Source organism: Glandiceps talaboti, chromosome 2 (genome assembly GCF_964340395.1).
Source record: "Glandiceps talaboti chromosome 2, keGlaTala1.1, whole genome shotgun sequence".
NCBI lineage: Eukaryota > Metazoa > Hemichordata > Enteropneusta > Spengelidae > Glandiceps > Glandiceps talaboti.
The window spans coordinates 5,422,263-5,443,984 of record NC_135550.1 but is presented as its reverse complement, the minus strand read 5'-3'; the positions used below and the strand labels follow the sequence as shown (position 1 = coordinate 5,443,984).

General features: G+C 35.7%; 1 protein-coding gene across 1 annotated transcript; it reads right to left on the bottom strand.

Annotated features, from left to right (window-relative positions):
• Positions 1-5,335: 5,335 nt before the first annotated feature.
• On the bottom strand, positions 5,336-11,840 carry LOC144453649 (uncharacterized). The gene is made up of 8 exons (XM_078144978.1): positions 11,694-11,840; positions 11,360-11,486; positions 10,641-10,795; positions 9,264-9,371; positions 8,275-8,430; positions 7,654-7,827; positions 6,519-6,770; positions 5,336-5,452 (listed from the first exon to the last, which is right to left on the bottom strand). The coding sequence occupies exons 1-8, from the start codon at positions 11,838-11,840 to the stop codon at positions 5,336-5,338; spliced, it is 1,236 nt and encodes a 411-aa protein (XP_078001104.1).
• Positions 11,841-21,722: the final 9,882 nt, after the last annotated feature.

Below are 21,722 nucleotides of genomic sequence, written 5' to 3'. Positions count from 1 at the left end.
ACAGCATAAATCAAGTCCGTGTTTATAACTCAAAATTTTTTTTTTTAAACACTATAAAGTGTGTAAAAAAAATTGTTCATTGTACATACAATAACAAATATTTTAGAGTTTTTTAATGTTTTGCAATTTTTTGAGTGACAAACAAGGATTTATTATACATGTATGTTGTTTCACATTGTTTTTTCAACTTTAAAAACATAGAATTGTTTCATGAAACAAAAATCCAAAATAAATACCCATTTGTCATCCATATGGCCACTTTAATATATCACATAGAATTCTTTATCAAACACAACAGATGTACTGACATTCACTAAAAAGTCATTTCTTTTCTTAAATTTTTAGAATTCTGGACAGCGATTTAGTTTATATGGTGTTTTGAGTACCACGGGTAATAAAGACTTTCCATATAGATTTGAATTAGGTGAACATTTCCTTCAGGTAAGATTGGTCAAAATTTGTTTTTAAATTCTTAAAATACCTATCTTTATAAAAACATTTTTTTTTTCAGGTTTTCTATCTCTTTCTTCAGAACTTGACTTTTACCAAATTGTCTTTAAAATTTGGATTTAATTTTTTTTTAAATAAGACCAATATCATAGAGTCCAATTTCTATAATATTTGAATTTCAAAAATTATCAAATGAAACCTATTTTGTCCCATTACTTGATGCCATTCAAAACAACTGTTACATTCCTGCTATTGAGTTAATGAAATTATGTAGGGTTACCTTCTACTAATGCTCACTCCTAAAGGTCCACACATTTTCTTAATTGCCATCAATTTTGAGACTCAGTAAAAGTTAGTCTGTTATTTTATCACTTAATTGTCACATTTGATAGTCATTATGGCTCACAGATGCCAGAGAGTATTAACTTTGTTCATTGCATTAATCATATACTGTAAATTGAATGTTTATTACATGTAATCTTTATCAAAAAATTCTATATATATACTACAAAATTAATTAATTTCATGTTTTCTTTGATAGCAGTTTTCATGTCAAATATTTTCATTTTTATTTAGACTATTCAATAACTCAGTATGAATAGTCAAGTCAAAATTGATTATCACAATTTTGTTAAAGTTTATGGGTGGGTGGGTGGGTGGGTGGGTGGGTGGGTGGGGGGGGGAATAGGCCTCAACATTAATACACAGAATAGAGGATAAATTCCATTTTGAAAAGAAAGTTCAACACATTATGGTGTACAACCAGCATGATCTTTGGACTCATTGCAGAGACATTTCTATAAAAATATTCAAATTAATCCTGAAATGAGCTTCATATTTTCTTCTTCCCCTTTTTTTCAGTTTTATTCTACAGTCAAAGGAAGGACAAAAAAACTTGGCAAACCGCGACCACTGAATCAGGAGAATTTTACAAGATTACTGACAGAGGTAGAGATGGAATCATCGATCAGCTCTCGTCCTCAACACCCATGCCTCAATCAACTCTGATGAGATCCAATCTAAATTTACTTTTAATTTATATATACCAGACTTTTGTACCCACTTTTATGACACAAGCTGGATCTTGTGAAAGTACTTAATCTACATTGTTACCTACAAAGTCATTTGTTTGATATTAAATATCAGAACAATTTTTTTAAAGAATATTACAGCAACAATCTAGGCTCCAGCTATTGTTGTTTGATGTGGTAGATTACACAAGTGGATGATATCGGGTGCCTCTGTTATGTAGATAATCAAGATAATTGAGAAAAACTAGCTATCAGAAATACCACTCTACTACTGAGAGCATAATTAAACCAACAACCTCTCAATGGCTTATATCAACATATTGCACCAATAATTTTAGTTTGTGTCTATTTTAGTTAGCCGAAACCTCAATTGCCACAGTCGTAGGCATCTCAACTGATACTTTTTGATGTTGATGTATGAATTCGTAATGTATAAAGCGGTACAAATTAACATTGTCAGTAAGCATTAAAAACCACTATTTTTAATATTTATATTATATTTGAAATGAAAACAAAATCAAAACTAGACTCATGAAAGTGAAATATTTTATTAATGAAAAAAAATGTGTGCCTTAACAAATAATCTGACAACCACCCTTCAGTTTGTGTAAAAATCTGTTATCAATAGAATGTAATTTTGAATGTTTTCCACACCTTTTAGTTCATAATTTTAGTAAAACAAAACCAGATGAACAAGATTGCTTTTAAAAATCAAGTAGGGGCTAGCTTTCATGTCATAGCTAGGTTACCGAGTACTATATTGATTTTTAAAAATATTTTTTCATTTCCTTCAAAAAGTAGAGAAAAACTTTAAAAGTAAAAAATATCTGTTAAAACTTCAACTGTTGTAACTAGAACAAATTGTATTGCTGTACTTATTTCATATCACAAACATGATGAAAAAATAATATTTGGTGTGCACCGAATGTACTACACAACTCTTTCAAATGTTGCATTTACATGTCATTTATGTTGTATTCTTTGTTAGTGATGTCTGTAGTATCACATTGTTAGTGATACATGTATGTACACTTACTCAAGTCACCTGGCTTTTTTTATTTTGAGTAAAATATTTGTTAACACAATTATATTGCTCTCATGTGAAATAATGACCCAATTGTGAAACTGGTGAGATTGTGTGCAGCCCTCGACTTGTGTCAGTGAAGGGGTTGTGCCAAGTTATCAACTTTGGATGAGACGATCTGTGGTGAGATTGCATATAGCATATAGCAATTTTTTTTTAATATTTATATTTTATACCACTTATATTTTATCCTTTTTTAGGAAATAAAAATGCAAAATTGCTTGCCTTCCTTATGATAGTACCAGATCAAAGTTTCACCGTTTTTGATACCTTGCTTGCCTCTCACAATCAGTACCTTACGGTTGAACTAAAGTATTATTGATCTTCAAGAAACTTTTATATTTCTTCTAGACACTTCCATAATTTGTGTTATTCCATATTTTTATAACATCAATCGGATTGAATGGAAATTTTAATAGGTCAACAATTTTCCAGATTTTCATTTTAAAATATTGTTTAATCTCACTTTAACAGAAAAGCTCTGATTAAAATCTGATCAGGGAGAAGGCTCTGTTTGTTTGATATACCATATTTGATGTGTACCCTTTCTTGTCCAGTTCAATTAATCTCTAAATATAGATCACTGGTATTTGCCAAAGGAATAGACCAATCTCTGATATATGTATTATATGTTCAAAAGGTAACACAATGAACAAGCATAGTAGATATGAAATGATGGTAAATAAGATGAATTTGTGCTCCTCCATCTGATTGCGATTTCGCATAGATGATCTTTTTAGTTGGTTCATGCTTTGATATGCCAGCCTGTGTATAGCAACAGCAATATAGAGCGCCCCCAGCGACGAATTTGGTCTAGACGTGGTGGCTTTGTTTTATCATCTAGACGAGAGTGGTTAGCACACTACTGAGACTTGTATAAACAGATACCAATATTGATTTCAAGGTGGTTTTACCATGGTTTCAGTGGAAGGACACTACAGGTTACTTGGATCTGATGCACTTTTAGATTGATACCCTGTTTATAGAGAAGACCTTGAACATTCTCTTCAATTATTATAATGAATGCTATTTAACATGCATAAAATTGTGCCATCGTACTCGATTGTTGGAAAAATTGTAACTTTCATGACGCCCCCTACCCTTCTATTTGTTTAGTGTGGTGATCAGGGAAGGGACTGAAGTGTAATCTACCATATGTTTTCTTGCATTTTGCGGAGGTTTGTATTCCTGTCACTGCGGATAACGTTTAGACCCCCCACCCCCCCCCCCCAAAAAAAAAGGAAAAAAAAGTGTATGATTTATTATAATACGCTCAATTTTAGAACAGGGTGGGAAGGAGATTTTTTCTTTCATATGCGAGTGTCCAGCTAGTTCAGGTAGTTGTGTTTTCCGTTGTTTTCCATATTGTGTCTGTGTTATTGGTTTCTTCTCACCAGATGTACAGCCATTACAGATTGGTATTTTCTAGGCCTTATACATGTAGTTGTTTAAAGTGCAAGCTCTAAGCAATGTGATCACAAAACATTAATCCAACTGGCTGTGATTTCTTCAATTTTTTCTTAAAGATTAAATTGTTGAAAAAAGGTTAGGATGAAGTTATCAGTTTGAACACTTTCCTTGACGTTAACGGCTCCTAAATATACTGTCTGCAAACCAAGGTTGTGAAATTTGGAAAAAGTGTCGAATGGACCGAGAGATTGCGACCGCATATTTAACGGAATCTCGTCAGCCGTTCTTTGTATAGTTATGACTGGTGTGTAAAACTTGGTATATACCCTCAATATAAAAGCTCTAAAAGTAATCCTCTAGTTGAAAGGCGATAAATGACCAATTGCAGTGAAAATCTGGTTGTCGGTAGTCACTAGCTGTCATCACTTATACCCCTGTATACCCAACTGTGCCCATACCTCAACATATCGACATAGAAACGACTGCTAGCTGTTGGACAAAATCGGTGTCGTTCAAAATTTGGTTTGTTTTATGGGAAAGGGGGTTCCGAGTTACGCGTAACTTGCTAAATCAAGGGCTGTTAAATAGAAATAAAAATCCTTCCAAAAACAACTTTGCATTGTACATCATGTATATATGAGAACACATACATGCACATTCCATGACCAAACGCTAAAGCGCACACACAAACATAAAAGTAGAAATGGCGGCAACAAATTAGGTATTTTTGTTTTTTTTATTTAAATAGACATCAAAATTTGATAAATATATATATTTGTTAGTTATTAGGAAGAATTCATTAGTTATAACCACACGGAAAATCAAACTATTGTATCAAAAATAATTTTCAAAGTATGAAATTCATTTCGGCAAAACGGTTAGTAGAGTTAATTAAACAAAATGAAAATTGTTAGTGCTGGAGTATAAATAACGTAGATGTTAGTCTTTTAAACTCAAAACTATTTACAAATATCGAAAATTGAAATCGCTGTCAAAGAACGGCTGACATGTTCAGAAAGGCTCCGCACTAGCGGAGAAAGTGCGACATCGTCCAGCGCGCGCACTCAGTCTGGACCCGAATACTTTAATCTTTTGTACGCATAGAGCACCCTCAATGTTGAAAGTACAAAGCAAATTAAAATGTACCATACTGTTCAACATAAACAGCACAAAAATATGCTTTCAAATATCTGGAGTACAAAAAATTAAAGTGTAGAAGTCCAAGTCCATTTCTGTACATGTACATTGTAGTCAAACTTCACAAGCTACCCTTTTTTGAAAGTGGCGTCGTTGCTATAACATTTGGGAAGTAATTCTCGAGTAATCTGGAAGGTAACATTCAAAGGCGTTTATCAAATGACTACACTTTCGTTGCTGTTGGATACTGTACAAGTCGCTTGACAACGAGAGAATTTGCGAGTGGGAGACTACTAATTGCTTGGTACCTCGACACACTGTTGTACTTCACCTTTGCTGCCTGAAGAATAAATAAAAGAAACTCTGTTTAATGATAGTGTGTTGAGAGCATGTAACCTAAAGCTGAAACTATAAAATAGATTAAGTGTACAAGTACTCCATCAAGTGTCTATAAATGTAGCTAGAACTGTATGGAGATGATATCCAATGGAAAGGACCAACATGCCGTTAGAAAACCAGAATCGTGGCCATGTTAATTTCATTACAAATGTAATGGAGACATTGGTAAATGAATCTATAGCATAGTAAGGATATTGTGGGAAGGATGTATGGGCGAAGTGTTTCACTAATGACAGGGTGGCCATTGTTAGGTTTATCATCATACAAGCTTGTACAATGCACCCGCACTGTACAATATCTTACCCACAACTCTCTGATTGGTATGCTTGGAGGTTCCTTATTTTATAACTTTTTCAATAATCCATACTTTTCAACATTTTAAGCATAGTAATTAAGTTTGATTAATATGTAGCAAAAGTACGCTTAGAAATCAAAAATAAAGTTCTAAATTTTGTACAAAAATGAACTAACAACTAAATTAAGCATGTGCTGTGAATAAAACACTTTTCACTGTCAAAGTGTCAATAACTTGGGTAGTCAGTGTGTATGATGAGTTTTAGTATGTAAATTTCTTTTGTCATACCTATTCAAATAAATCTATATCTTTGGCAAAGTCATAACAGGTGCATATATTTTCCTTAGTTTCGTCGCAAATATTCTGCATGTCTTTCAAGAAAATCTGCTACAAATTCCTAAAATTGCTACTCCTACAATAAATCACTGATACCAGAACCGATGAAAATGGGTATTCAGAAATTCACCAGTTGCAATTCTACGCTTGCCAAATGGAAAAATGTTTTTACAAAACCCTAGGCTATACACTGGTGAGATTTGTCTGACTTCAAGGAGATGATGTCCAACACTACAAATCAGAGAGGGTTGTGGGTAAAATGTTGTACAGTGACCCGTTTCGTCATTTTAAAATTGTTTTGGGAGAAATTCACTCCCAGTACGGTCATGCCTTGTTCATTCGAAAAATTACGTAAACAATTACATTTCGTATTTACCTGTTGTTTAGCACATGACGCCCTGGTAAGTAAAGTTGCATAGATGTACATGCATACTAACAGTTCGCTATCCGTGTACCCTGTGGCGTGAACCATAGACGTGGTCCATGCTGCACTCTTCTCATCTTTCATCACAATTTTCCTAGCCAATGATAATGCTGAAGCCGCACGTAAAGATGGCGGGAAGTTGAGGACATCTGGTGAACAAATACTCAAGTCCATTATGTACTTGGCAGCATTCTCGATGAGGATCTAGAAAGAAAGCATTTGAGTACAACTTAAACAAGGTTTAGTACAACATTTTCCAAAACAAGTAAGTCAATTCGAGAACTTAAAGCCAGTTAAAAAAATAGTGTATGCTTTGTTTTAGAACCATTTGTATTATTGGAGAATTTATTTTTATTTAGTGCTTAAGCCGGTAAACTAATCACGCGTTGCACCAGGAGGATATGATACAAAACATTACATTTTAGTAATAATCGGAAGTAACCGAGCACAAAAACTTCAATTTTCAACCCGTTTCGCACTTCAGCATGCTTTTTCAAAACGTTTGAATGGAAACGTATAGTTATGATAATTTAGGTTAAAAGTCTGATCAATAAGGTATATTTTACGTGAACTACATTGACTTTGCATCTTCTTGAATTGCTTATGTACATTAGTCCGGACCCCAGGCCCCCAGGTCGAAATATCTGACTTGCAACAAACAAAACGGGCCAGGCATGTGTAAATGAATCATCTTTTTATTGCAACTTATTTATCCGATTCGTTATAAATAATGCATGGCCAAAACTGGATTGTTTTTACCTATACAAGATGTCCTTAACAAATCCAAGCGTAGAATGCACACCTGGGTCCTCAAACTTTGCTGTATGAAAGCTAAACTAATTTCAGAACTTTATTTTCTCCATACAGTGGACTGTATTTGGCGATCAGCAAAAGTAAAACGATTTGCTCCCACGGCGCATAGTTTACGTTAAAACTCAGACCACTAAAAATAGGTTAATACTGGCAAATCGAAGTTTGATAACACCCCCCCCCCCCCGTGCCCTTGTATACAAGCACAGGAAATGTCCGTTCGTTCGTCCTTCCGTCCAAATCCTAAATTACCAGGGCTTCGGATGTTTCTGCTAACCTTGTCATGGTAGTTTTGGACAAATTCTGTCGCAGCCTCAACATACAGATCGTAGAAATTAACACAGGTAGGATAAAACAGATCAAACTTCAATGCCTTCAAGACGAGTATTTCCATTCGAATTACTTCCTTCCTGCTATATGTGTAGTCTGTCAGGAAACACAGCATATCAATCTGAAGAAAGAAAGGACAAACTGGTCAAATCATGCAGTGGATTTAAGATTTGCATGGTCAAACAATCCCAGAATCAAGAAATGAATGTACTTGTTCATTAGCACACTGTACAAACTTTGATAGCGAGGGGTGGTGGTGGCGGTGGCGTCATTTCGAAGTATCCCTCATTTGGAAGTAAAATATTGGTGATATATATCCAAGCCAGGTGAGGGGTGGTCTCCTAATTTAAAAGGATTAGGCCATTAGCTGCAACTGCAAATGCGCGTTTTACTTCACCCAATGTTGTCGTTTAGATCATCACTGGTTGGATATAAGTAAGCAAGTAAATAAGCAATTTGTTTATTGCATAGACATAAATTACTATTCGGTTAAATACCATATCGGGGGGTGGGGAGAGATGTGCAGTTTTAAGGTGGTTAACTTTGTTACAGTTCAATATTCTCTTACCTCTGGGGCGTATCTCTCTTCAATTTTAGCTGCAATAAGTAGACAGGTGATGCCGAGTAACTGCAGTTTTTCAAGACTGATTGGTGAAACGCTCATAAAGCTGTCGAACATGCAGACGGTCAGATGCAAAGTTTCGTCATTCAGGCGAAGATGACACTGAAAATAAAATGTACACCAAATAACAGTACTAATTTGGAGACTGTCGCGGACACATTTGATTATCATTTCGGCAATTTCGCCCCCTTGTGTAAAAATATCAAATTCACTTTTCAAATTGATAAACTACGAGATAACAGTAACTGTTTTATACTGGCTCTTATCGGTTAACTGACGAGTAAACTAGGTATTGATGACTAGTATTGTGATTAGTCAAGTGATGTGAAAATAATCTCATTGTTTTAAGCATATGGTCTTATTTAGTATACGATCCGTTAGAATTTCGGCAACTATCTGACTTTAAGTTAATTATCACAGATAACTTTTATTTCATCCAATCAGATAGAAGATATGGCATTGTTTAATAACAAAAATGTAAACACTAAATTTCTTAAAGCAAAGGTTTGGACAATAGAGGTAGGGTAGAGAAAGGAATTGGAATGAAAAAGTGACCAATCTCGTTAGGAGAGGCAACTGGTGAACCATCTATGTTAAGCAATTCCTGTGTTCTCCGGTACAGGAGTAACCTTGTACTATGTGCATGTTTAATTCAATACAACAATTGGAGTGAAGTCAACAAACGTGAAGCAACCATGTTTTCAAATAATCCCGGGCTTTGGCTCATCACAATCGGGTGAACAGTTGGGGTGGATGGGGGTTGTTGGGTGTGGCTTTCGGAGTTCCGTTCAACACCGGTACCAAGGGAACTGATCAGAAGACACTGAAGTTGTTGGGTCATAAAGTAGCCATGCCATTGGAATATACCAACCTGCATTGTTTCATGCATTATCAAATTTAAAAATAGATTTATCACTACTATAATTTATATTTACCTGGACTGAAATCAACCAGTCGAGCAGGACAGATCTGTTATCATTACTACAAGGATTGTTGCTAGCGGTCAAGTAATCTCCACCATGACAAGACTTAGATTCGTGTAACTAAAACAAAATGAACACACATTTGAGTTTAGCAACGACTAGTAATTCAGATAGTTTGTCAGTAAAAGCAATAGAGTATCAAAATCTATTTTACACGACTGTCAATTTCAACAATGTGCATGCAAAAATATAAAGCTGTTGCAAGTACAGTGAAAACAAAGTAAATATGACCCGGCGTAATTCTCGTATAATGTTATGAATCTTAAGTTAAGTGGGAGTGTTTACAGGTACTTTGAACGCTTTGTTTTTAATACTGCTCTCCAATTTCCATGAATTTGTGACAAGAGTTCACATCCATTTTGATTATGTACATATGATCACTTGTACCGTAATGCGTTAGTCCTGATGTAGAGATCGTCTACGTCGTAGTATTTACCCATGAAAGTCTTCAAAACAGGGACATTTCAATTTATATCAGCACAATTTTCGCAATTTCGCATTTAATAGAAATCCAGTCAAATCGCACAAGTTTTGGTAAATTGTGAACAAATTCTAAATAAAAGTTCTTCAGCTTTTCCCAATTGTACAGTAGGTTTTGTTATACCGAAGAATTCTCCCATCATATGGGCGAGATCAATAGTTCAATGTAGGATAAAAAAAATCCAGTGCTTTTAATTAGTTAGGGGGAGGGGGGGAGGTTCTGAGGCCTAACTAAAACGGGCAAAATTGAAAACGGTTTCAGACCGCACAATCAATTTCAAACCAGTATGTAGTAGTATGTAGTGCTATGGATATAAATCCAGAAATGTAGCGAGGACATTATTTCTGCCGATACTTTAATTTTAGTGCCACGCATTTACTATAGCGAAAATTCATCCATTCCTCAATTTGGCATTTTCTGCTAGATTAAGCTTTACGTTCCAAAAATTCGGGCATTTTTTTCCTAACTCATATTACGGAGCCTTCAAGACCCAAGAAATGTTCAGAGGTACCCCAAACCTGCCAAAATCGACAAAAGTAACAAAGCATGCAGCATTTTGAAACGGACAGTACGCCGACATCTCGCTCACGTTTTCAACCTGGTCTCGTCTCAGTTTGCGTTTACGTTAAAGGAATTGTAGCTTTTGATTCGGGTTAAACACCGGAACGAGAAATAGCACAAATACAGCAGAAAACCCTCGCAGAATCTCAGTAAACGCTACAACTATTGCAGCTAGGGTTAGAATTAATGTTCTAAAAATCTTATTGTGGTCTGCAAAGAATGACCACTTTTCTATCTCACCGACAAGTATGAATATAGCAAGGTATCAATAACATCGCTGGGCTTACCTTTAGGTATTTGTGTATATTGGTACAATATTCTGTAAACTCGTTGGGGTCATTGTGTTCGTCAATTTCCATTTCCATTGACACGCTTTCAATAGTCTTCTCCAAGCGTGTCGTACATTTGGTTGCCCTGGTTGCCATTTTGATGCAGACATTTTCTGATTTGAGAAAGTACAAGTTATTGTGAGTAAAGAAATTGGTCCTTCATATAATGCAGGAAGTAATATGTCGGGGTATCCACTAGTTCTGTTACATTATTATTCTCTCTAGACTCTAGATTCAAGTTTCAATTTAAAAAAATGTTATTTTTACGTGTCTCTGAACAAATTTCGAGGTTTTATTTTAAAACAATGCGAGGAATATGGAGTTCACTGTTGTACGAAGTTGTTTAATATCACGGCGGTCATTCGTCCAGCCACGAGGCAAGCTCAAAACTCAGGTCGTGTGGATACAACAGTCAGAGGATTGCAAGGCGGTTCAGGGAATAATGTATATTCCTCAGCAAACCAATAATAGTAATTGTATGCAATCACTTTAATACTGTGTACCCATGATTACAGAAAAAGGGTCAGTTCCAGCACATGTAGCTTTAATTAAGGGCCAATAGCTGGTTACGTTCGCAGTGAAGTTCAAGGAGGTAAACGTGGTGAAGACAGAAAGGCATGGTTTCTTAGAATATGTTGACATGCATAGTTGGAAGGGGAATATAGTAGGTGGCTTACCTTTCTCTGACGATTTCTTCTTGATTCGGCATGCGACAGTCTTAGAATTATTTCGTACCACTTTCTTTACAGCAGCCTTGCCAGTATTACTGTCGAGGGGAACATTTGCTTTGGTCGGGATACGTCGCTGTGAATAAGCAGAATATAAGTGCGGAAATTTAAACATTTGACAACTTACAAGCTACATTGGGTCTATTTGTTCTGGAAATGCAATAACCTGCCAGAATGGGATACAATCTAAAATACGTCTTGCGACCAAACAGACACTAGTGGAACAACAAGTCGGACAAGATAACTTCAAAAAATACTCTTAAAATGGATGATGTGGGCTTACCAATCTTGCGTTGATATTTGGGTATTCCTTGCCGACCGTTACATTTTGCTTCGCCATATAAAGCATTCCTCCTTTCTCCCTGCGTTGTGCCGGGCGCGGTGGCTTCTCGGCCAAGACTGTAGAGCTCGTTCCTCCAATGCGTAACATGGTTATGGTAGTTATATTTTCCTAAATTCAAACGGCGGGGTTTCAATTCTGAAAAGAATGGAATATACCCAGAATGATACTTTGCCAAAATGTGCTGAACACGTATTACAGAATGTACAAACTTCAACTGTTGAAGCCACAGTCAGAGGAGTCCAAAATTCTCGCCAAGAAAGTACGGTTTCCGTAAAGCAACATCGTTTGACTTACCTCGAATAAGCGGGTTTATTTGGTATACCTCTTTCGCGTTGCAGCTTCGTGAGACCTCACCGCAACTGAATGATTTCCGTGGTCATCTCTTGTCCTTTTATAGCCCTTCTGTGCATCCATCTGGATGAGACTACCGGGCATTGGTCAATTAACTGCACCTGGTTTTACCACCGTTCACTCATCGTGATTTATAACTCACCTGATAGCAGACAGCTGGCATATATCATTCGGCTTTTTCCAGAAAGAAAAGCCCATGCAGTTATAATCAGACCAACAATGGTTAAGGGACCAGACAGAATTTACGGCAGGGGGGGGGGCTGGGGAGAAATTGGGGGGGGGGGGGCATGAAAAAAATGGGAGGCTTGAAGGGGGGGCCATGAAAATTTTCATGGTTTGAAAGGGGGGGCCGCGAAATATTTTGTCATTGAAAAAAATTAATATGTTAGAAAATTTAGCATTGCATGAGATAGCACTTGATATCTCCTTTAGTATTGAATGTCTACACTTTCATTTATGTATTAAAATGAATGTGTGTACGTTTGTATGTACCTATTTAGTGAAGCATAAAAACACTACTCAAGATTAATTTGATACACCCTGAATTACTCTTATATACTTCAAGTTGTTCACACACACACACACACACACACACACACACACACACTTACACACACATATGTATACATACATACATACATACATACATACATACATACATACATACATACATACATTTTAGCACTGTGGAAACAGGTCAGTGTGTAATTAGCATCAATGATACATATGTATATATATATATATATACTTATATATATATATATATATATATATATATATATATATATATATATATATATATATATATATATATATATATATATATATATATATATATATATATATATATATATATATATATATATATATATTAAAAAGTGACCTTTTGGTGAAAAATGTAAATACAAAAACGTCTGGCCAGATTAATTTAGATAGGTGTTTTATTTCTTTCCTTGACACTATTCTTGAGTTTCACTCTCAGACTCACTAGAGTCTGAAGATGTGGGGCAAGACTTGTTTTCTTTCTATCTAAAACCAGTGAAATTAAACTATTTCCCTTCTCAGCATCATCAAATGCATCTATCTGTACTAAATGTTGTAAAGCATTTAGATGTCTGCGTGATGTTAAGTGTTTTTTCATCAGTGACTTTGCACTAACTTTGGTAGTTGCCTTCTGGCCGTATATACTCATCTGATCACTGTACAGTGTATTGAATACAATTCTGAATTTGCTGTCCCCATCATGAAGTCACAAATGCCTGACACTATAGGTTTAAATATGTATGGTTTTGGAAATGAAAGCATATTGATTACATCTAAGTATTCCACAACATTCTGAATTTCTTTGCACTTTCATGAAGTCACAAATGTCTTACATTTACATGTGTATTGGTAATGCATTTGGTGTAGGAAAGTGAAAGCTATATTTGTCAGACCTCAGTGTGCATAAAATCCTTAGTTTGCTAGCACTTCATGACATCACAAATGTCTGACATTAGATAGTTATTGTGTTATGAGTATAAATAGATATTTGAATACACTATGTAGGTGATGTGATGTCCTTAGATACACCCCACAAATGTCCCCACTACAGTTTTTCACAAATCACGCATGTGAATGTGTGTTTACTCTGTGTCTGTGTTTCTGTGTATGTATTAGTGAATGACAGTTAAAACCACCACATCAAATGCCTTGGTATTAAGTGATGACTACTTATGGTGTCTAGTTGGGAAATAAACAAGATTATACCACATGTGTATGATTACTTGTATGGTCAAAATGTTTTATTTTGTTTTGTTTTCTAAAAAACTTCCTCTACAACTACTAAGTTGTTTGGGCTGAAATAGTAACATAATAGTAGTATCAAAAGAAATATTACAGTTGTGCTACAGTAACAAAAATATTTGTACTCTTTTTAGCACAACTGAACTGAGGTTCAGTAGTGCTATAGGGATCGCCCGGCGTCTGTCTGTCTGTCTGTCTGTCTGTCTATGTGTGTGTGTGTGTGTGTGTGTGTGTGTGTGTGTGTGTGTGTGTGTGTGTGTGTGTGTGTGTGTGTGTGTGTGTGTAAACAACTTAAAGTAAAAAACCACTGAACCGATTGCCACGATATTTGGTGGGTCCATTACCTTGGGTGTCTAGTTGGGAAATTGTTCAAATCAAAATGATCGCATCACAGGTGTGTGATTTTGGTCAAAAAATGTAATTTTTGGTCAAAAAACTTAAACTCACAAACTACTGGGCAGATTGGTGCGAAATTTGGTGGGAACATTCTTAAGGGGGTGTAAAGTAAGATTTGTTCATGACGGGATGATTCCATCAGTGATATGCAAATTAGGGCTAAAAATGTGTCTCTTTGGTTGAAAATCTATAATTCCAAAACCACTGAGCAGATTGGGCTGAAATTTAATGGAAATGCATTTAGGGATGTATGGACGAAGATATGTTACGAATACCTGATTCCATGAGTGATATGGAATTAAGGTGTAAAAATGTGAATTTTGGTCAAAAACTTATATCTCAAAAAGTACTAAGTGAATGAGTTTGAAACTTGGTGAGATGTTTCTAGAAGTGTTATTCTATATCATTGCTTTTCCTCAAAATCTTCAACTCTGAAATTACCCAGTAGATTGAGCTTAACTTTGTTGAGAATGTGTAGATTTGTCCTCATTAATAGCTGACACAGTGAGAACAGTACATTGTTAATTAACTATAATGTTTACTTTACCATTTCCTCTGGTGGTAAAGCCTGTAGCATGGCCAGTTTGGTTTATGACTTGATTATGTAATATGTTGTAAGACAGCTGTTTCATCACCTACCCATATAAACTGAATGTAGCTTGTGTTTAAAATATTACAATAAGGCAACCAAGAAAGTTAAACATGTTACATTGGTATGACTTGGTTCCAAATTGATTTTAAAAAATAAAGAAGTACAAAACCTTGTAGACACATCCCTTTAAAGTTTGATTAGGATGTTGCCATACTTGTCAACATAGGATGGCTGGATTATGATGATGGAAATTAGGTATGAAAATTTTGTTTTGTTACAACTTTAAATCTTCAAAAAATTATATATCTATCATTGCCCTGAACATGAAGTTGTGCGGCAACGCAATATTTGCGCTATTTTTAGTTATTGTAATTTGTAGGGGGCAGGATATTGTGCACTTTTTTTCTTTCTTTTTTTTTTGGGGGGGGGGGCATGAAATTTTTATACTTTTGAAAGGGGGGGGCTGTGAAATTTTGGTCACAGTGGATGGGGGGCCAGGAAAAAAACCAAGTCAGAGATAATTTCTCCCCAGGCCCACCCCCTGCCGTAAATTCTGTCCGGTCCCTAAGGCATACACAGGTGTTCATCTACTAGCTATTAATCATGTCAATAGAAGTACATGTACATCATTTCCCAGCATCATTAAATTTACCGTACGCCAATCACACCAAAATCCGGTATAGCTTATGGCGCTGAACAGGGACAATACTAATATATCGATGGGAATTTTAAAAGCTCTTGCAAGTCTTGGTGATTGTGGTAGCTATGTATTCCATATGGCTTAGGAAGGGTAATACTTCTTGGACTAGTGAGGATATACGATTTGAAAGAAACAAAATATATAAAGAGTGCAACAAGAAATATATATTTACAAGAGCTTTCAAACGTTTAGGTATTTGCAACCATATTTTTAATTAAAGAACCGAACGCCCTGTCTCTGATCAAAGTATTATTTATAGTACTATATACAACTACATACTGATTTGCACTGGCTGAAACAATTATCAATTTTGGCCACTTTAGTTACAAGGGGGGGGGGGGGAGGGGTCAGGGGTTTAACTAAAAGACTTTACTTTTTCATCCTGCATTGAATTATTGATTTCGACCGGCGCGTACCTTACTCTGTCCATTTCCTGACAGATGTCAAAATAAACTGCGGACACGAACGACGTCGTCGTCGTCGTCGTCGTCGTCGTCGTTGTTGTTGTTGTTGTTGGGGTTTTTTTTTTTTTTTTAGTTTCACTGTGACATTATTGCTAAATAATGTAACTAAAAATTGTAACTAAATGGCTTCCTACACTGTGTTATCTTCAATTTTTTTTCACCTTTGGAGTTGTCTCCTTCCAATCAGTAGCAATCAAGGTGATAATTGTCTTTCTCCCAAAACAAGATGGAAGGTGGCTAGCTAAGTACCTCCCTGTATAGGTTAGAGATATCTCCTTATGCATGTGAAATCCACATCCTGTGCACAAGTAATCTTGTTCGGAGTATTAATTATTGTAGTTGGCTATCACTATTATTTTAATGCATCATTATACCATATAATTTACATCTCCACTGTCAGTGTGTAGTGTAGGCGACAGAAGGGTTGGCTAAAATAATGCTTGAGTTACATTTGGCGGGCTTAACATTTTTTGAGAAGAGAGGGTGAGAGGAGCCACAGCATTTGTTTAACCGTAAATTGTGTACATTTCTTAACTGTAGCTATGCAGACAAATTGCAAGAGATAGTATCAAGAGATAGTATCAAGAGATAGTATCAAGTATCTAAACTCGACCTGAAATATTTTGTTATCATTATATATGGTTTGTTATACCCTTGTCAAGCATTGTGAAGAAATGAAATCGACCTACATACCCAATGTGATGGGTTAGGTTGCCCGTTGACCAGCTTATATTTATTTTTCCTGGCCTTACATATATTTAATTGCGTATGCTAAAATATATATTATGTAAATTACATGCAAATGTATGTAAATTATCCACCTTTCTAAATTTTTAATGCAAGATTGTACCAAGACAAAGTTCTGCCCCCCCCCCCGGCAATTTGGTCACGCTACGGCCCTACACACACAGACGGACAGACATTTCACCAGTTGTGCTAAAAGTCGATGTAAAACAACAATGTACGTACAATAACAAAGAATTTGTTATTCATTTCAAATTTTGTAAAGGAAAAGTAGTCAACTTTAATTGTTTTTAGTTTCCAGTTACTAGTAGCCTCCCAAGGTTTGAGAGTTGTAAACAATGTCACCACTATTTCTCAATCTCGTACTCAATCTCAGCTGACCGACTATTTCGCATAAAAGAAAAAGAGGACATTTGTGTTTCAAATATTTATTCAAATAAGGATTGCAAATAACCCATAGACTTGAGCAATGCTACTGATAGAACGACGACTCTGCTCAACACGATATAGTCTACAGGCTGATAGGAGAAGGGGGTTCTTATCAGACACACACCACCCCTCATTTTCTATGAAAGTAAGATCATTTGTAAGCAAAAAAAACATGTTAAAGTACTTTATAAATATTTGTTCTATAGAAGTAACTGATTTGAAAGCCACTTCCTATATAAGGCTGGGGTCAGAATTCACGGCAGGGGCCGGGGAGGGGAAGAAATTGGAGGGAGGCATGAAATAAATTGAGGGTTCAAAGGGGGGGGGGGGCGAAATATTTTGCTCAAGATTTGAACCAAATTAAACCTCAGGAGCGGTCGTTTACCAAGTAAATTAAAATAACTTCTCGCGGCTTTGCCGCAATACCTTCTAAAACCTATATTCAGCGATGAGTTGAGGGACAGCCATGCGAATATATTTGTGTGTTCCTTCCCATGTCTGTCTGTCTGTCTGTCTGTCTGTCTGTCTCTAGTTAGTCTCTGACTGTCTCTCTGTCTCTCTGTCTCCCTCTCATTCTCTCATTTTTTTGAGAGCGCGAAGGGGGGGGGGGGGGCTGCGAATTTTTATTTTAAACAAAACAATATCTCCCCAGGTCCCCTGTTGTAAATTCTGACCCCGGCCTTAAGTTCAGCTGACGTCAAACCAATGTGATTAAAATCCGATGTAGATGTCGGTTAATCGTTCACTGCTATTTTACCTTCGTTATTTTGCCTGAATTGACCTTCGTGGTATATGTTTATACGTGTTTTATCCTGAGCGTAGAGGAGGCGACCAGGATAAAAACGAAAACATGTACTACGAAGGTCAATTCAGGCAAAGTAACGAAGGTAAAAAAACAATGAACGATTAGCCGACATCTCGATCGGATTTTAATCAGATTGACGTCAAACTTGACGAAGACTTTACTCGGTAAAGCCGGACATCATGTCGGTTCCAGGATAATGGACGGAAATGCTAGGTTCAGTAATTACTAAATTTTAAAACGTCTTGCTGTTCAGCCTTTTATAAAAAAATATCGTGCTTGGATATAATATTCCATCTTGCCAAAAAACAAAGTCTAACTCACAGTCACTTGTGAGCTAATAATAATATTCCATTCTAGGATGGCGATATATTCTAGTCTATGATGATCATAATACAAAATGATGACGTTATTATACGATCTTCAAAAAAGTATCGTTGCCGGTGATTGTTACGGAATATACACTTCGCATAGATAATATGGGGCCGTGGAGGTATCAGTGTGCTGGTGCTGCTGCTGCTGCTGATCTTAGAAGGGTCACCGTTTTTGTGCAATGATATCGATATATTTTCGATCACATATTCCAATGACGGGGGGGGGGGGGGTGTCAGTAATATTTGTGCAAGGTCTTGTAGTAGGTTTTTGTTTTAATGCACTCAACTTCCGAGATACACCACCCCATAGCGCCTTTTCTTTAAGCCATAGGGGCGTGTAGTATTTTATCGACGTACGTACGTACATACATACATACATACATACATACATACATACATACATACATACATACATACATACATACATACAAACAAACAAACAAACAAACAAACAAACAAACAAGCATGCATGCATGCATGCATGCATGCATGCATACATACATACATACATACATACATACATACATACATACATACATACATACATACACACACACATACATACATACATACATACATACATACATACATACATACATACATACATACATATGTTGATACATACGTACGTACATACATACATTCTCGAAGTGTATATGATATGTTCATGAGAAGGAAAGCAATTTCAGTTACATAATCCTCCTCATCAGGAATAGTGGTTCATGTTTGTTTTGTTGTTGTTGTTGTTGTTGTTGTTGTTGTTGTTGTTGTTGTTGTTGTTGTTCTAAACGTCACCATCAACATCAACAACACCGACGTTTAATTGAGGGGAAAAGCGATAGGCTTACGATTTATATACATATATACTTTTTTCTCGAATACCACACGTGGAGATACTTTTGGTACAGTGACTCATAAGCCAATTACTTGGCTGGGGTTTCACATAATTACTACTTGTGTATTACAAAGAATTTTCTCTTTGAGTACTTTATGTACGTGTATACTTTTGTATGTGAAACTGTGTCACTATAATAAAATAATATATATCTATCCATACATACATACATACATACATACATACATACATACATACATACATACATACATACATACATACATACATACATACATACATACATACATACATACATACAAACAAACAAACAAAACAAACTTTTTTATTTTGAAAATTGAATTTCCTCATAACGTGATGGTTGTAGCTTATTTCAAAAGGAAGATGTAACAATGAATGCAGCTTATTCCCAAAGTAGCTAGTAAATTTGGAAATTATGCAGTATAAGTTGAATCGAAGTCTGAGGGAGCCATGTGTGGGTACGGGTGAGTACGGGGGATTTTGTGAAAATCAAGGACTAAAAGGATGCTTTCTGGTGCTATTTTAACATGTCAAGGTATTAATACTACTACGTAAAATTAAATTTGAATCAAAATAAAAAGGAGCAGTATGCATGTGGGGGGGGGGGTACCCTTGAGCCCCTAGAAATTTTTGAAATTCAAGGAATAAAACTAAAAGAGTGCTATCTGGTATTATCTTAACATGTCAATGTAATAACAATACCCTCTCCTGATCACAATTGAAATTTAATTCAGCCACTAGAAAAATTCTCAAAATATAGTTACATGCCATACCATTTCAAATTAGGAAAAATTACAGTATACTTATATATTTATTTCATGTAACAGCACTCTATGTACTAGTATCTGTGCAATGAAAAGTTAGCTATATATTACTATATTCTTTGCTTTCAACGTGTATTTAATCAGTATTTACCAGTTATAAATATCTGTGCAATGATACCTGTCAGAGATTTATTTTCAGCTCACCAAGGTACAATATCATCCCAGTATCTGGTATGCTTTCACTGACTGACATATAATCTACACTGTGGTATTCTAGATGAGTTGATCCTCTTTGGTCAGACTTTGCCCTCCTGTGAGGCTTCAGCTGTTTATTTCTTTAACCAGTTTATTCCTTACTACTTTATCAATTAATGATTTGTTTCGAATTCATGTAACAGAACTCAATGTACTAGTATCGGTTTGATCAATTTGTTGCAGATTGTTATGGTCTACTGTACTGGCTTTAGAAACTACATGTATATGTCGAATGTGTATGCATTTTCATAGGGGCTATGTATCTGCAATATGCACTGAAAAATTCTAACAGAAAAACCCAGTTTTTGAGTAACCCCTCCCCCTCCAATTCCTCCCGGACCCCCAGGTCATAAATAATGACTGCTCCCTAAACGAACGTTCACAAGTGCGACATCAAACATTGATATATGATGTAAACTATGATTAATTGTAGTGGTCACACCACTATGATCAATGCAAATGTAAAAACATGATGGTAAGGCGAAAAAAAAATTATGTAGTTCCGAGTAGAATATGTGGGTTAGGTAGATTTTTTATTTTATTTTTTATTTTTTTTCATATGTGAGTATTTATATGACTATGGTCTCTGTCAGTTTCCGTATCCACTATTTCTTGCGAGACTTCACGATTTTCGCTATTTTCTTATATTTTTCTCCAAAAAGTTTAGGGTCGGCGTGAAAAACTAGGTGGGGTCGGTTAGCCGGAACCTTTTTTATTAGGCCTAGACATGAAGTTCCAACCTTATAAACCTTTGTTTACTGATGAGATGATGGTGAACACACCAAAATACTACCAGAAACCCAGCACTATATCTCACATTAGAAGTAATTTTTTATCAACTTAGCACCATCTCAGTAGTATTAATACAAAAGCCATTTATCATTGAAGGAGTGAAAGGTTTCCGTCGAAATTTGATTAGAAGTGCGTAAATGAAGTTAAACAATCACATTGACCCCCCCCCCAAAAAAAACAACAAAACAAACAAACAAACAAAAACAAACAAAAACAAACAAACCAAAAAAACCCCCAAAAACCCCGAATATTGAACTTGTGTGACACTGTGTGATTGTCTCTAAGCGCATGCAATAACATTTCTTACTTGTCCGTCCCGGTGAATTGGCCATCCGATTAATTTGTGTCGGGGAATTTGTACTGTGTCCGGTCCCTAAAGGCGAAAAAATAATAATTGTGTGTTTTCGATACCATGGCCTAAGAAAATAAGGTAGGTAGGTCGGGATTTTATTTTATTTTATGTTATTTCATTTTATTTCATTTCAATTCATTTCATTTTATTTTATCTTTATAATTGTTTTTCTTTTTTATCTTCCACACAAACCAAACGAAATATCGATCATAATACCATTCAATCATTAGTTTGATTAAATATGTACATACATAATGATAATTATAATAACCGGGGAAGGAAAACAGACAAAGAT

Excerpts from the sequence above, each read along its gene's own strand:
- LOC144453649 (XM_078144978.1), bottom strand. The coding sequence starts at position 11,840 with ATGTTACGCATTGGAGGAACGAGCTCTACAGTCTTGGCCGAGAAGCCA. Across the intron at positions 7,828-8,274 it reads AAGAGAGATACGCCCCAGAG|ATTGATATGCTGTGTTTCCT; the intron begins GTAAGAGAATAT and ends TTCTTTCTTCAG. Across the intron at positions 5,453-6,518 it reads CGTCATGTGCTAAACAACAG|GCAGCAAAGGTGAAGTACAA; the intron begins GTAAATACGAAA and ends TTTATTCTTCAG.